This window comes from Triturus cristatus, chromosome 4_1 (genome assembly GCF_964204655.1).
Source record: "Triturus cristatus chromosome 4_1, aTriCri1.1, whole genome shotgun sequence".
Lineage (NCBI taxonomy): Eukaryota > Metazoa > Chordata > Amphibia > Caudata > Salamandridae > Triturus > Triturus cristatus.
In genome coordinates this window covers 43,608,104-43,621,261 of record NC_140585.1, presented here as the reverse complement: position 1 = coordinate 43,621,261, position 13,158 = coordinate 43,608,104, and the positions used below count along the sequence as shown (strand labels likewise).

Below are 13,158 nucleotides of genomic sequence, written 5' to 3'. Positions count from 1 at the left end.
CAGTGTCCCCAAGTGAATAGGGAAGTGGAGCGCTTTATGCTGGCACTGAATAGAGTGCACCACATAGGCATGGAGTGGGAGGATGCAGAGTGCCACATCCACCGAATACTGCGGGCGTACCGGCAGACTCCACAGAGCACCACAAACTATACCCCCATGGATCTGGTGCTCCAGAGGTCTTCCAGAGACAGCATCCCAGCAGTGCCCACCTGGCAGCCAGCGATTCTTGATGTGCAGGAGAAAAGCAGGGACAACTACAACGTGCCAGCGAGGACTAGCAGGCCACCACCCTAGTGCTTCCTGTGGTGATCAGGTGGTCATGCAGGATCGCCACCCTGGGTGGAAGTTCCGTATGTCTTTGAAGGGGAAAATCTGTAAGGTCGTAGAAAACAGGGGACCATGATCACTGTCCAGCTAGGCCGCACCACCGTAGTCATAAATGTGTTCTGGTTCAAGCGAGTGTCGCCCACACTCGAGGAGCAGAGGGACGATCAGGTAGAACAGGACAAGAGGTTGAAGGACGCAGCGGCGACTGGTCCCAGGGATGATGGTGCCGGAGGCAGCCCAGGCAACCAGCAGGACATGTTGTTAACTGACCTGTTCCCATCAGTGATCATCAGCACCCAGGTGTAACCCTTGCTCCACCCACTTTGGCCGCTCCACTGGCTGGTGCGAGAGATGGAGGTCAGGGCCACTGAGCCAGGTCGCTCTGAGTGTGTGTGTGTGTGTGTGTGTGTGTGTGTGTGTGTGTGTGTGTGTGTGTGTGTGTGTGTGTGTGTGTATGTGTATGGTGTAAATAAAGTTTGGGTTTTTCAGCTAATAAAGATGGAAGGGATGTAGAGTGCCACTCAGCCTCTACTATACATTGTGTTACAATCACACTCCGAGGGCCAAAGGCATAAACGCCAGAGCTGCCACTCGGGGCACTCCAGATAGATCAGTAACCAGCGTCTGTGTCCGTTGTCGGTGCACACCGCCGTGGCCTACCCTCAAGAGAGAGCCACGAGGGCTCTGCACAACTCATGTGTGAGACCTACAGTCCAGGCTTTTTTTTTACCAAGGGCAAGTTGCATTCTGGGACTTGCAATTCAACTTATAAGAATGCAGGTATGAGCTCAGCAATGCAAACATACACAGTGCTCTTTTCTGAAACTCGAGGATTGGGTTGCATGTGACCGGAGCTTCTTGGACGAATACTGCATATATGGCACAGTAGTAACACGTTTCTGGACAAGATGCGAGTACAGCCTGAATCAGGGATGAAGTATGGTGGTTAGGAAGAGTAGAAAGCAGGGCTCGGAGGGACAGCACTTACTTATCTCCAGCTGCCGCTGTATCCGGCCTTTGCTGCGCTCCCGGAAGTCCACCTGGGCCTCATTGTACTTGGTCATGACGTCCACAAACTTTCGGGAGAGGACGGAGTGCTGAGAAGAGAATGTACAGGACATGTGAGCTACAATGCGACAGAAACACTGACAGTGTCACGATGCAGCACATCCATGAACAACACGCATGCAACATGCCAGGCTCATGGAGCATATATTACACCTTTGTACACTGCCACCACCCTCCCAAAAGCACAACCATGCATGGAGTCCATAGGATAAGCACCCCTCCAAAGCGCAATCTACATGCGCTCAGAAGGATCAAACCATACACCTGACCCATGCACCACCCCATGCATCGTAGCAGGAGAACCCGCTCTACCATGACAAGCCGAGCATGTGAACCCTCTATCATGAAAACCAAGAATGGGAACCCTCTACCATGACAAACCTAGCACCCTGCTGTCCTGTGGGTTCATGTGACCTGGTGAAGCTCACAAGTGGTCCTCACTCAGGGAACACAGCACTTTACTCTCCTATGTTGTGGCTCCGCAATATAAGTGGTGTGGAGAGCCTCCCCCCCACCACCCTATGGGTGAATAGGTGGCTTTTTACTGAGTGTGAGTGAGTATCAGACACATTCAGTCACAAGGATGGAGAGAGTTCTTCCGTGACCATCAATTCACACACAGGAGCTCAAAAAAGGATTATGTTACTTACCCTATAAGCATCTGTTCTTGGCATGTAGTGCTGTAGATTCACATGCTCTGCATAAGTCTGCCATCAAGTGCTGGGCTAGGATGATTAAAAGTTGTTTTTGTCCCAAGAAGTTTTCTTCCAGTCACGAGGCTGTGGGACTCCTCTTCTTGGGAATACTGCACATGGTCATCGCGCCATCTTCCGATTGTTTTGCCGTGGGTAGGTGAGAATGCAGTCCATGTAAACATTGAGCTATCCATGCGTTAGTATGAACAAATGTATGAACTGCAACCTACACAAGAATGTTGTGGGGAGGAGGGATGGCGCATGTGAATCTACAACCCTACATGCCAAGAACATATGCTTACAGGTTAAGTAACAATCCGTTTGAGGCATGTGTGCTGTAGATACACATGCTGTGCATAGACTGTAAAGCAGTCCCTCTCCCTAGGCAGTGGTTAACCCATGGGGGTGACAGTTGTCTGAAAGAGAGTTAAGTGCTGCTTGACCAACATTTACTTGTTGGCGTGCAAATACAGCCTCACAATAATGTTTCGTGAAGGTGCAGAGTAGACCATGTTGCTGCATTACAAACATCAGCGATGGGAACGTTCCCTAAAAAAGCCATGGAGCTCCAATGTTCCTGGTGGTGTGTGCTGTCGGACAGGTGAGGGTCATTTAGCCTTTGTATAGCACGTCTCGATGCATTTAACTATCCACCTTGAAATGCCGGATTTAAAAATTGCTTTTCCTAAACGAGGAGATGCAAAGACAAATAATTGTTTCGTTTTTCTAAATGATTTAGTCCCGTTGATTTAATACATTAATGCCCTTTTTACATCTGAAGTGTGTAAATGGCCTTTCTGCAACCGTATCTGGTTGTAGGAAAAAAAACAAATCAACGGATTGATTATTATGGAAATTGGAAACTACTTTTGGTAGGAATGTAGGGTTAGTTCTAAGCACTACCCTGTCCCTATGTAGTTGAAAGAAAGGTTCTTCTAGGGTGAACGCCTGAAATATGTAAGTCTAGGAGGAATTATTCTTTCAAGTCCCTTCCAAAAAGCTTTTATGACAGTAATTTTAAACACCGATCTGTGTTGGCTATTCTGGAGAGATGCTGCAATAGCTGCAAGATGCAATCTCATACACGTATATGCTAATCCTGCAGTTTGTAGCTGCAATAGGTATAAAATAAGTGTTTGTACCTTTGCCTGAAGAGGGTTAACGTGTTGTTTGTGACCGAACATAAAGGGTTTTCATTTTGCTGCATAATATTACTTTGTAGTTGGTTTACGAGCCTCTTTAGGAATGTCCATACAATCTTGAGGCAAATTTAAGTATCTCAAAGTAAGACTTCAGGAGCCAAATTGCAAGATTCCTTTTTTGGGGATTGGGATGTCTTAATGTCCCTTGGTTCTGCGTGAGAAGGGTCAGGTGAAGCTTCTCGTGTAGGACTAGAGATAGTTCTAGGAGTGTTGAAAACCATGGTTGCCGAGCCCATGTGGGAGCGATTAGTATCACGGTGAGAGATGTCGGAGTTTCCTGATCACTAATGGAAGTAGTGGGAGAGGTGGAAAAGCGTACGCAAATATCCCTGACCAGTTCATCCATAGAGCATTGCCCTCGGATTGATGGTGTAGGTACATGCTTGCGAAGTGTGGGCATTTTGCATTTTCTTTTGTTGCAAACAGGTCTATGTCTGGAAACCCCCACTTGTGAAAGTATGGTTCAAAAACGTTGGGGTAAATCTCCCATTCGTGGACTTGTTGTTGTGATCTGCTCAGAAAGTCTGCTTGCTTGTCCCTGGGATATGTTTTACTAACAGATTATTGTTGTGGTGTATTGGTAACTTCCATATTTTCTGAGCTAAGTGAGATAATTGGAGAGTGTGTGCCCCCCCCCCCCCCCTCTGTTTTTGCAACTAATACATAGTTGTCATATTGTCTGTTCGAATAAAGACAACTTTGTGCTGCAGGTGAGTTAGGAAGGTTTTGATCGCTAGATGAACAGCTTGCAGCTCTAGGTGATTGATCTGGAGATTCTTGTGTTTGAAATCCCCAAATCCTCGAGTGGTAAGGTGTGGACATGTGCTCCCCATCCTGCTAGGGAAGGATCTGTTAGAATAATTTGGGGAACTGGGTCTTGAACCAGCCGCCCTTTAGATTTTGAGGACTGCACCATTGCAGAGAGTGATACATGCAGCTGTTTACCAACACTATATCGTGAAGTTAACCCAGTGACTGAGTTCATTGTTGAGAGAGACATTATTGTAGAGGTCTCATATTTAGTCTGGCATGACAGACTATGCAAATAGAAGATGCCATCATGCCCAGAAGTCGGAGAAATGCTCTGGCAGGTATGTGAGTATAATCATAAAGTGAATGACATGATGCACACATGGTTTCTTAACAAGTTTAACCATATTTTATAGTCTTTCATAACCACGGTCTGGCGTGCGAGCCTTGGTGCGTGCGAGCCTTGGGGCGTGCGAGCCTTGGGGCGTGCGAGCCTTGGGGCGTGCTCTGTCCGAACCACGCCGTTTAACTGTAGATACCAAACTGGTTGACTGATACTCATAACAGTCCCCAAGGTGCGCAGCCTTTTAAAGGGCCCATTGCCTGACACAAATCCAACATTAATGTTCATCCTTCATTTTTTCAAATGTTTCCATTTTCAACCATGTTTATTCAATTCAAACAGCCAAAGCTTTAATGGAAACATCCTTTCTCTTCTTCTTTAGGGGTTGAACAGTAATGTCCAAAGCCTCCTCAAAACTCAACTGCTTCGTGGGAGCATGTTTTTTTGGTGGTTGTACCATTATTTTCTTAGTTCCTGGCTGAATTTGATGTATTTTCGGTCTCGGATCACGCTTTTGACTAAATTGCTCAAGGATCGTCTCTGGAGGAGATTGTGGACCAAAAACAAAGCATTTCGGTGGTGGAAGCTTCATCTTTGATGAAGGAAGATTAGACTCTGAAATAACAAGTCTTTTTTTGGTGCAGAGACCAATGAGTGAGGTGTTTTGGTCTTGGATGGAAGGGATATAGAGGCCCCTGCTGCAGGCCTTAACGTTCGGAGCCGAGCAGGAAGGCGAGGCTTCCGAGTTTTTCGGTGGAAGTTGAGGATTTAGTTTTCAGAGCAGGGCTAGAAGTACTCATGGTACGTGGTCTATGTGCTGGCCGATGAGTGGCTAAGTCCTTTTCTGACTGAGACTCGGAGTCCTGTAAGGAGAGGGAGTCCTCTTGTGCCGCTAGTGCCTCTTCTTCCTGATCTTGTCGACCAAAGATGTCGGGGACATCGTCCATTTGCTTGCACTGCATTTCTTGTCATCTAGCCCTCTGATCTCGAAGAGTCTTTTTGGACCGGAAAGACTTACAGTCCTCACAGGTCTCTTCTCAATGTTCAGGCGAGAGACATAAGTTGCAAACAAGATGTTGGTCTGTGTGAGGGTATTTGGAGTGGCACTTCAGACAGAAATGGAATGAGTGCCTTCCATTGGCAGGTCATTCTTGATCTCGTTGGAAATGGATGTGTTGCACGGCCAGGTGTGGCCCGTAGCCCCAAGGGAATGAGTTGAAAACCTGCTAAGAAAGTCTAAGTATGAGAGGTAATATGATAACGATCGAGACAACACCGTTGAGAGATATAACAGACCAAAAGGGTACCAGAGGAGACTCAAACTTTAGCGCAAGATACATCTACACCAGTCAGTGGAAAAAAACAATCTGAAGATGACGTCGACCACGCACAGTATTCCCAAGAGGAGGAGCCACACAGCTTCGTGGCTCGAAGAAAATATCTTGGGACAAAAACATGTAATCATCCGAGCCAAACACTAGATGGCAAACTTATGCAAAGCATGTGTATCTACAGCACACATGCCTTGAACATAATGTTCCTTTGGCTTCTGTAGCTGCACAGTGCTGGCTCCATGCTCAGCTCTCCTGCCTACACAGCACTGTACTTCTGCCTGCACAGCACTCCTGCCTGCACAGCACTCCTGCCTGCAGTCCCTGTGCTTCATGCAGTCCTTGGACAGTCAAGGTAAGTCAGGCGGTGCCGGCAGCCAGTGGTGAGACCCATCTCTGCTGAATATTACACTTGCAGCACATTTTCTGTACATCAGTATGAAATCCCCTTGTGTCACAATAAGAAAAATGACAACTACCTATACAATTTATGCATATTTCTATCAATATAAAAAAAAAAACTGCCTGGACAGGCGAAGTCACGCTCTCACTCCTTCCATCCTGGCGAATAGGGTCAAAGAATATGCAGCCATATCAGCTGCCCACCTGCTGACCCTGGCATGGAGGAGGACCCCCTACTGACCCTGGCATGGAGGAGGACCCCCTGCTGACCCCGGCATGGAGGGGGACCCCCTGCTGACCCCGGCATGGAGGGGGAGCCCCTGCTGACCCCGGCATGGAGGGGGACCCCCTGCTGACCCCGGCATGGAGGGGGACCCCCTGCTGACCCCGGCATGGAGGGGGACCCCCCTGCTGACCCCGGCATGGAGGGGGGCCCCCCTGCTGACCCCAGCATGGAGGGGGGCCCCCCTGCTGACCCCAGCATGGAGGAGGACCCCCTGCTGACCCCAGCATGGAGGAGGACCCCCTGCTGACCCCGGCACGGAGGAGGACCCCCTGCTGACCCCGGCACGGAGGAGGACCTCCTGCTGACCCCGGCACGGAGGAGGACCCCCTGCTGAACCTGGCATGGAGGAGGCCCCTTATTACACCTCCTGAGCCAGGCAAGCCATAGCATCTTTGAAATTCCTATCAGATGATGTCACTAATCAATATATACTGCAAAATGCTTGCCAAAATAGTGGCCAATGGGCTACTACCCCTGGTCCCTGACCTAATATTACCCGTTCAATCTGGATTTGTACCTCTAAGATCAATGCCCCACAAAGTGCGGACACTGTTTGCATTGATCCATCAGCTGAGCCCAGATCTTGAGGCGGCAGTTCTATTAGATTAGAGATTCCCAACCTGGGGGTGCGAGATCGCATTTCAGGGGGTACGACAAAGAGGGAAGTATGTACTGTGTTCATAAAAGGAATCCTGTGAGAATGTTGTAGGGCGTGCGAACATTAATCAAACATCTCCTAGGGGTGCGGGGCATAGAAAAGGTTGGGAACCCCTGTATTAGCTACAACAAGGTGTTTGGTTCATTAGTGTGGGAATTTCTGTTCCTCATTCTGCGGAGAACTTGGGTGCTTCAATCAAGCAATCAGTAGGAATTCCAATAAATAGGTAATTTTCTGATTCTGTATCCATCACTCAGACAGGGTGTCCCCCTATCCCCGGTTTTATTTGCCCTGGCACTGGAGCCTTTAGTGTATAGGTTGTGGCAACATTATTTGCATTGCATTTAAATTTTACACACAGGAAACTCTGTTTTATTATGTACTAACAATATGGTGGCATATATTCTATTCTGTCTCATATAGCGCACAGCTGCCCCGAAAGGTCTCCCTACACTGAGAAAGGCACAGCTGCAGACCCTAGGCAAGACATGCTGGAGTTAGAATCGATGGCTCTTTAGACGCTTCCTGAAGGAGACTTCCGGCTGTGTTAGTCTTAGATTGGCAGGGAGTGCATTCCACAACTTGGCAGCCGGATAGGCAAAGGAACGGCCCCTACACCTGGCCATCTTGACCTTGGGGATGGTCAATAGAGAGGAGCTCTCCGAGCGAAGAGCTCTCCTTGGCAAGTATGGTCAGGCCAGTCTTTGCATCAGAAGGGGACCTTTTCCCTGCATTGCTCGGTGGGTCATGCACAGGACCTTAAAATGGATCCTTTCTTTGATTGGGCGCCACTGCAGTGCAGCCATGGCTGAAGCTGCTGAATGGTGTTTAGGGATCTTGAAGAGTAATCGTGCAATTTGATTGGTCTTCAGGCATCTTGGGACATATTAAGGGCTTCCTAGGAACAGGGAGTTGCAGGAATCAAGACTGGAATTGATCAGTCCCTGTATGACTACCCTTCTAGATGAGGGAGGTAGCCATTGCATGATTTTTCTTAGTGTGCGCAGTAGCACGAAGCAAGTTGCAGACAGTTTTTTGGCTTGCGTTGCCATAGTAATATTGCTGTCCGGCCAAAATCCAAAGCTTTTCACTGCAGTGGATGGTGCTGGGCGCTTTCCAAGGCATTAGGTTCAGAGAAGTTCTTTCCAACTGGATGTATTGTTGCCTACAACGAGCACCTCGTCTTCCCATCACTGAGCTTGCTGTCTGGCATCCATATTTGCAACACTGGGGACAATCTCTCCCTTACTAGGGAATATGTACAGTATGGATTCCTCTCCAGCCTAACTGGAGTCAATCTGATCGTTTCCCATCACCCATTTTTTTAACCAAGAAATGCCCACCAGATTAGCCACTTCTGTGAGGTCCATGGACTCAGTAAAGTACCTCATTGTATGGATCAATCGTGATCCGCTGCAGTCATGAAAGAAAATGATGGTGCGGCAAACTCAAACCTTGACAACTAGGTGAAGCGTTGGTCTGCTCTGCCTCCATCTTTAGAAGGGAGGCGAGCATTAACGAATACATTTGTTCCTCTGAAATTTGTATATTTCTTTAACAATATTTACACCTCTCTGGACACCTGCATGCATTAATAAGATCCCTACTGATCAAACTCACTAGGGAAGGCGAGCAGCCATGACTTAAATTGAAAATACTTGCATTGTCTTATAAAAAGGTGGCTTAGCAGCACTGGATTTAGAGCTCTGTTTTTATGCATTCATAATAGGGCGGGTGACTAAAGAAATGTTGGCACACACGTATGATCCATGCATATGACAATCCAATACAAACAGATCCAATGCAAATAGGCGTCGATTCAACTAACTGTTTCTCTTCGGTGCCGAGCAGGTAGGGAAAGCAGCCACTCCCATGAGCTCCAGGTTGGAAACAAGGTTACGAAAAGTTATTTTAAAAGGATTGCTAGCACATCACTCCACAAAAAATGTGTCTCGCAATAGTCCTTCGTTAAGTTTAAAAAAAAATTCTATGCCTTCAGTCATTACAGTTCCAGCCAGTCAACACGTTTCAGCAAAGCAGGTGTTAACCCATGACTTCATCAGGGCCAGGAAAAGCATACACAAAGAATAAATTGTGTCTAATATTACCGCCCTGTAAATCCTTCCATAAAATTTCAGGTTAATCCATCTTCTTATCCTTGAAAGTTCTTGTAAGAAGTGTAGTGTTAAAATCATATCACACGTGTTAAATTACCAATAAAACCACATCTTCTAAGAACTCAGTGTGTTAAACTGAGTTGCTATTTAGTTCAAAGGCATACAGCAGGCAACATCATGCTTTATGAAGAGCAAGAGCTTGTGTGAATCAAGCGTGCATGAGTATGGTAACACAAAGTAGAAAATAACTTTTGGTGTACTGGTGGTATACCCAAGTGTTTGCATCTATGTTGGAATACAAGAAATTGAGTGCCTCACGTGGGTTCCATTTTTTACTTAGATTTATGCATGTCGTCTGTATCATATTGTATCTACAATGATAAAGCACTGGAAGGCAATGCAACCCTGAACATCCAGAAAGAGCACGCATAACGAGACTATATACATCAAATGTTAATGTAAGTTTTGTAGGCGTCCTATTACTATAATAGATAGACTAACCTTGCCCTTAGTGGGCGTCGCCATACAATATGGGTTACTTTACATAGCATTTGGAACAGTATATTAAACCCACTATAACACCTACCAGACCTGTGTCGTAGCCAGAGTCAGATTTCTTACGTGAAGCATACAACTGGTAGTAAATGCACACAGTGTATATTACGGTATGTCGTCTCAGAATATATGGCTTTGTGTGTACATAATAGAAGCACATGTAAGGGAATGGAGTCGGGTATGACCTCTCAGAGCATTGCTACATGTACAGTAAAGTTTAATTCTAAATTTATATTGCAAGAAAGAGATAGAGCAGAGTGAAACAAATTCAAACCAATCCACTAAACAAAGCCATAATCTTACTCACATGCTGCTGTGATCAGCATCGCTATAAATCCATTGAAAGAGGACACAAATAAAATAAATACAAATTATTAACAAGGAAACTTATATTCTCTTTCCTTTTCATAGGTTTGTGATAGTGGGACTCTTTTGGAAACTTGTTCTTGGTTTTTCCTGCGTCCCCCACCCCCCTCCTCTTTCTACCCTTTTGGTACATTCCCTCTGTTTAGCCAGAGGCCTTGGCATGTTGATCACTTCTCTTCTTTTAGGGTAAGACCCACCTCTTTAATCTTTCGAGAACAGTTCTGAGAGACGAGTCGTGTTCTTCAGGTGTGGCACCATATATTAAGACATCGTCTTGGAAGCAAACGGTTTTGCGAACCCCTTCCAAAATGTGCTGCATTAATTTTTGGAATACAGCTGCCACTGAGGCAAGCCCAAATGGCATCCTGAGGAACACGAACGACCCCAGAAAAGTAGTGAAGGCTGTTAGTTCTCTGGAGTCAGGGTGTAATTCTACCTGGTGGTATGCAATAGAAAGATCCAGAACACTGAAGCACGTGGCTTCTCCTATGGTGCTTAAAACCTTGTGGATGCATGGCAGGGGATGTCTCTCTATGAAATTATCCTTAAGATCCCTGAGGTCGATGCATAATCTAATGTCATTCCCTTGGGCCTTCTTTGCGATGACCACCGGGGCGACCCATGCGGTGCAATCAACAGGTTGGATAATCCCTAGGGCCTGTAATCTGGATAATTCACATTTGAGGGGTTCCCACAAGAGGTGGGGTATGGGCCTGGTTTTGTGTGTGACCGGTTTAGCATTGGGTTTCAATTTGATCTTGTGTTGAAAGTTTTTAAGAAGTCCTAACTCGGTAGTGAACACCTCGGGGAATCCTTTGAGAAAGGATTTACCAGGGATGGACAAGTCAATAGTAAGTACCTGTTCAGGGTTGTGGGGGGTCAAGTTTTATACCTAGTTCTTTTTGGTGTTACCAACCAAGGAGGTTTGACCCTTCTACTATGTAGACTTTCCCTAGGGTAACTTGGTCTTTGAAAGTAATGTGAGTTTTAACCATGCCTGTTAACAGTGTGCTTTGTTTTATGTTAATACATGAATAAAGTAAAACAAAATAAATAAAAAAAAGGAGGAACATCATACATATTCCTCCCTTCCGTTGTCTTACAACCCACTGCAAGTCATTAACCTCTGAGGACAAATACCCAAGTCTCAATCTTTATGGCCTCAATAACCAAAGCTTAACACAATCCCCTTAAGTCTCAGACATAAACCCAATGCCACCTGGTCATACCAGGGTTTTCAAAGAATAGTTTTTTGGCACCTTATTTGTTGTAGGGTCTGATCAGCGCCAATGAACACTGCTAATTGGCCCAATTTATTAATGAACAACTCCCATGGGACATGTACAAATCCGTAGACGCCCTCAATTCAGTGATTTATAGGGTACCCGGGCCAGAACCCTTCTCATCTATGGAATAAACTCCAACCATCACCAAGAACGGATCTTCAGAGAGACCTCTGGATCTGGGTGGACATTTAGGCCCACTGCTGAGTGACAGGTTAGGAACACCCTGAATTATCAATCACAGCCGGATCCTCTCAATGTATAGCGGACCTCCTCTGCTCTTCTGAAAGTCATCTCACTAGATAAATGACAAGTGAAATGTCATTCATTCATTTGTAAAGTGAATGGACGCACTCAACCAGTGGCCTGGCACGGAGAGTGGAGGATGCTTGTTTCTTGTCCAGGGAGGACCTGGCTGGCAGTTAGGAATGGACTGGCATGGTGAGCAAAAAAAATGGATCGATATACCCCAGATCTGTGACTGGGGGTGAAAGTTTGACAATGTTCAGCATTCCGTCCATCATCTTTTTGTGTTGCTAAAATTCGCCCTTATTTGGAAGGGTATGCCCACTCCAAGGAAGGTGAAATAGCACCAAGGTAGCAGGGACACGGGCGGCATGGAGAAATCCTGCATCTTCATCACATTCTAGGCTGTTACTTAGGGCGGCAACGTGGTGTGATGTGATTAGTTGTCTGAGGAGTAGTGTTGAAACACTGAGCCTGGGCCATCTGCTCCCTGGAACATCTCATCAGCATTAGTATTTCTGGGTGTAGCATCCTTTTCCCCCATTCAACCATGAGGGAATAGTTTGCTGCAAGGAGACCCATTTGAAATTATGCAAGTCACGAGTACCACATCTGCGTGCACCTTCCCCACCAAGGACCTGCAGTGGTTTCCCTCGTCGTTCATTGTCCCTTCATAGACCTGGCTTATTTCATGCCTTTGCTTCATCACAGAGCTACCACCACACGCCCAACCACCTGCCAATTCTTTGCTTCCATCACACGCCCAACCACCTGCCAACTCTTTGCTTCCACCACAAGCCCAACCACCTGCCAAGAGGAACCATCTGAGACCTGAGGTGGATGGGCCTGAGATAGTTGGTCGACTGCTGCATCCGGCCACCACCAGCGACGCTGTCCAAGGCTCATCATGGAAAATAATTTAAGAATCCAGTCTACTGACCTGAGATTTTCGTATCCGTAGATCTGCCGAAGAACGAATCTCATCTTGTTCTATGCTCTGCTCCATTCCTAAAAATAGAAAAATAGAGGAGGCCGGTGAGTGAGAGGCAAAAAATGGCTGACGCAGAGGTACAGAGAGTCTCAGGAGGGACGTGTGACACACTGAGCATTCAGAATGACTGTATAGCGATGACCAAGGGACGGAAGTGACGTGCGACACAGTGTTCAGAATGAAGGCGTAGCGACGGGCAAGGGCTAGAGCCGGCCTCAGAAGGGATGTGCGACACACTGAGCGCTCAGATCAGGAGTGGAAGGACGAAACATTCAGAGCGAGCAGACAGAGGTTCAGGGAGTGAGGGGGTACAGAGGGAGTGAGGGGGTACAGAGGCGAAAGAGGAAAAGTTTAAATAGAAGGGAGAGAGACAGAACATCCAAACAGGAGTAATGTGGAGAAAAACCAGACATCAAAGTAAGTGTGCTCCCTCCCTCACACATCTGGACAGGAGCCAGGACAGAGGCAGGAGCTGTGTGCTACCCCCCTCACACATCTGGACAGGAGCCAGGACAGAGGCAGGAGCTGGGCATCGCAG

At 46.8% G+C, this 13,158-nt stretch overlaps 1 protein-coding gene across 6 annotated transcripts in view; it reads right to left on the bottom strand.

The window, feature by feature from the left end:
- Nucleotides 1-13,158, bottom strand: part of STX3 (syntaxin 3) — a 266,730-nt gene that overhangs the window by 49,926 nt on the left and 203,646 nt on the right. For all 6 annotated transcript variants that reach the window (XM_085651467.1, XM_085651468.1, XM_085651469.1 and 3 more), the window contains exons 5-6: nt 12,570-12,637; nt 1,316-1,424 (exon numbers count right to left, since the gene is read on the bottom strand). In XM_085651467.1, the coding sequence (XP_085507593.1) occupies nt 1,316-1,424; nt 12,570-12,637 (177 nt within the window). The remainder of the gene's footprint in view (nt 1-1,315; nt 1,425-12,569; nt 12,638-13,158) is intronic.